The sequence below is a fragment of the Glycine soja genome, chromosome 9 (genome assembly GCF_004193775.1).
Source record: "Glycine soja cultivar W05 chromosome 9, ASM419377v2, whole genome shotgun sequence".
Lineage (NCBI taxonomy): Eukaryota > Viridiplantae > Streptophyta > Magnoliopsida > Fabales > Fabaceae > Glycine > Glycine soja.
Window position 1 is genome coordinate 15449590 of NC_041010.1, and position 3889 is coordinate 15453478.

The following is a 3889-nucleotide window of genomic DNA, read 5'->3' on the forward strand; positions in this document are numbered from 1 at the left end:
TCCTTCGGAACTAGAAAAAATGGTCGCCCATGAGGACCAAGAAATGGGGCCTCATCAAGAAGAACAGAGCTAGTAGACTTAGGAATTGGCAGTGGAAAGAGGGAAGTAAAGATAGGTACAGGCATTACAGCACCTATCCGTGAAGAATTAATAATCCTGCTAAAAGACTACCAAGACATCTTTGCTTGGTCATACCAAGATATGCCCGGTTTGAGTTCTGACATTGTGCAGCACCGATTGCCTCTAAATCCCGGGTGTTCCCCAGTAAAACAGAAATTGAGGAGGATGAAACCCGAAATGTCCTTGAAGATAAAAGAAGAAGTGAAGAAGCAGTTTGACGCTGGATTTCTGGCCGTCGCTCGGTATCCAGAATGGGTTGCCAACATCGTACCAGTTCCTAAAAAAGGTGGGAAAGTACGAATGTGTGTAGATTACCGGGACCTGAATCGGGCCAGTCCCAAGGACAATTTTCCGTTACCACACATCGATATCCTCGTAGATAACACGGCCAATTTCGCTTTATTTTCCTTCATGGATGGTTTCTCTGGTTACAATCAGATAAAGATGGCGCCCGAGGATATGGAAAAGACTACTTTCGTCACCCTGTGGGGAACGTTCTGTTACAAGGTGATGTCCTTTGGACTCAAGAACGCCGGGGCAACTTATCAACGGGCCATGGTAGCTTTGTTCCATGATATGATGCATCAAGAGATCGAGGTCTACGTGGACGACATAATTGCTAAATCTAAATCTGAGGAAGAACACCTTGTCAACCTGCGGAAGTTGTTCGAAAGGCTTAAGAAATATCAATTAAGGTTGAACCCCGCTAAGTGTACCTTTGGGGTCAAATCAGGGAAATTGCTTGGTTTCGTTGTAAGCCAGAAAGGGATAGAGGTAGACCCCGAAAAAGTGAAGGCTATCCTTGAGATGCCAGAACCCCGTACAGAGAGGCAAGTCCGAGGTTTCCTGGGGCGCTTGAATTATATTGCCAGATTCATATCGCAGCTCACCGCCATTTGTGAGCCGTTGTTTAAACTCTTGCGCAAAAACCAAACTGATCGGTGGAATGAGGATTGCCAAGAGGCTTTTGGAAGGATCAAAAAGTGCCTAATGAATCCTCCTGTGCTTATGCCACCAGTACCTGGAAGGCCTCTCATTTTGTACATGACAATCTTGGATGAGTCAATGGGGTGTATGCTGGGGCAACATGACGAATCCGGGAAGAAAGAGCGCGCTGTTTACTACCTAAGTAAGAAGTTCACGACCTGTGAGATGAATTACTCCTTGCTCGAAAGAACGTGTTGTGCTTTAGTATGGGCGTCCCATCGCCTAAGGCAGTACATGCTGAGCCATACTACCTGGTTGATATCCAAAATGGACCCGGTTAAGTACATCTTTGAAAAGCCAGCTCTCACAGGACGAATCGCCCGGTGGCAAGTCTTGCTATCTGAGTTTGATATAGTCTACGTCACCCAAAAGGCGATAAAAGGAAGCGCTTTGGCAGATTATTTGGCTCAACAGCCTCTTAACGACTACCAGCCCATGCATCCGGAATTCCCGGATGAGGACATCATGGCCTTGTTCGAGGAAAGGTTGGACGAAGATCGGGACAAATGGACTGTATGGTTTGACGGAGCGTCAAACATTCTAGGTCATGGCGTTGGGGCAGTGTTGATCTCTCCGGACAATCAATGTGTACCTTTCACAGCCAGGCTAGGATTCGACTGCACCAACAACATGGCCGAATATGAAGCATGTGCCCTAGCCGTCCAGGCAGCAATTGACTCCGATGTCAAACTACTCAAGGTGTACGGCGACTCAGCGTTGGTAATCCATCAGCTGAGAGGGGAATGGGAAACTAGAGATCCCAAGCTGATACCCTACAAAGCCTACATCAAGGAATTGGCTAAGACTTTCGATGAGATCTCCTTCCATCATGTTCCCCGCGAGGAAAATCAAATGGCGGATGCACTTGCTACGTTGGCATCTATGTTCCAGCTAACACCGCACGGGGACCTACCCTACATTGAATTTCAGTGTCGTGGCAAACCCGCACATTGTTGCCAAGTGGAAGAGGAACGGGACGGAAAGCCCTGGTATTACGACATCAAGCGATATGTCGAAGGCAAAGAATACCCGCCAGAGATTGCCGACAACGATAAAAGGACATTGAGGAGGTTGGCAGCCAGTTTCTTCATGAGCAGAGGCACACTGTATAAGAGAAATCACGACATGACACTCCTGCGATGTGTGGATGCCAAGGAGGCAAATCACATGATCGAAGAAGTCCATGAGGGCTCGTTTGGAACACACGCCAACGGGCATGCTATGGCCAGGAAGATCTTAAGAGCAGGTTATTACTGGCTTACCATGGAAAGTGATTGTTGTGTCCATGTGAGGAAGTGCCACAAATGTCAAGCATTCGCAGATAATGTCAATGCCCCACCACATCCTCTGAATGTCATGTCCGCCCCTTGGCCTTTCTCCATGTGGGGAATAGATGTCATCGGGGCCATTGAGCCCAAGGCCTCGAATGGTCATCGCTTCATCCTCGTAGCGATAGATTATTTCACCAAGTGGGTCGAGGCGGCTTCATATACCAATGTCACGAGGAATGTGGTGGTCAGGTTCATTAAGAAGGAGATTATCTGCCGATATGGTTTGCCAAGGAAGATTATCACGGACAACGGCACCAACCTGAATAACAAGATGATGGGGGAAATGTGCGAGGAGTTTAAAATCCAGCATCACAATTCCACACCCTACCGGCCAAAGATGAATGGAGCCGTGGAAGCGGCCAATAAGAATATCAAAAAGATTATCCAAAAGATGACCGTGTCATACAAGGATTGGCACGAGATGCTCCCATTCGCGTTACACGGTTACCGGACTTCAGTGCGAACGTCAACTGGGGCAACGCCGTTCTCATTGGTATATGGGATGGAGGCGGTGTTACCGTTTGAGGTAGAAGTCCCGTCATTAAGGATCTTGGCAGAATCCGGGTTAAAGGAATCAGAGTGGGCTCAAACACGCTACGATCAGCTCAACCTCATTGAGGGTAAGCGCTTAACAGCCATGAGTCATGGGCGCTTATACCAGCAGAGAATGAAGAGTGCATTCGACAAGAAAGTACACTTACGCAAGTTCCATGAGGGAGACCTTGTGCTAAAGAAAATGTCCCATGCTGTCAAGGACCATCGAGGGAAATGGGCCCCGAACTACGAAGGGCCTTTTGTTGTGAAGAGGGCTTTTTCCGGAGGAGCCCTGGTGCTTACCAACATGGATGGCGAAGAGCTACCTTCACCCGTGAACTCTGATGTCGTCAAACAATATTATGCTTAGAAGCTGGGGCAATTAAGGATGTCGCTGCATGTTCTTTATCTTTGGGCGTTTTCTGGATTTCCCCCAGGGATTTCCTGTCTGTTGTATCTCTCGTTACAATCTTTCAAAGAAATGAACGTGGATTCGAGGCTTTTAGTCCTCACGTTAGTTCACACCTTGCATTAATCTGTGATCACCTGAGCCCTTCCGCTCAGTTCATGGGATCCCCCAAGCGCTTAATTAGAATTGAACCTGAACCAACTTTCCCTAAATTTTCTGCGTTTGAAAACATTCATGCATACGCATACGCATACGCATGTATATTGTTGTGGTAAAACAGGGGCAGGATCACCTTGGGCTACCTTCTGGAATGGAGACAAAACATGAACGGCAGAAACCAATCAAGGTAGGGTAATGATGCGGTCAAGATTGGCCATACCTGGTTGTTTATTAATTGCAGGTACTTAAGGATGAACGCGAGCGGGGATGGGGTCACGACCGACCGATCGTTACCCTTCTCTGTGCGAAACAAGTAGGGAATGTCGCTGCAAGGCAGCCCCGTATCCTT

At 47.7% G+C, this 3889-nt stretch overlaps 1 protein-coding gene across 1 annotated transcript; it reads left to right on the top strand.

Moving 5' to 3' along the window:
* Positions 1–420: 420 nt before the first annotated feature.
* LOC114367913 (uncharacterized protein K02A2.6-like) lies at positions 421–3330 on the top strand (the record flags this gene model as incomplete). Its single annotated transcript, XM_028325170.1, has 1 exon — positions 421–3330. A coding segment is annotated over exon 1 (2910 nt), but the record flags the coding sequence as incomplete, so codon positions are not given.
* Positions 3331–3889: the final 559 nt, after the last annotated feature.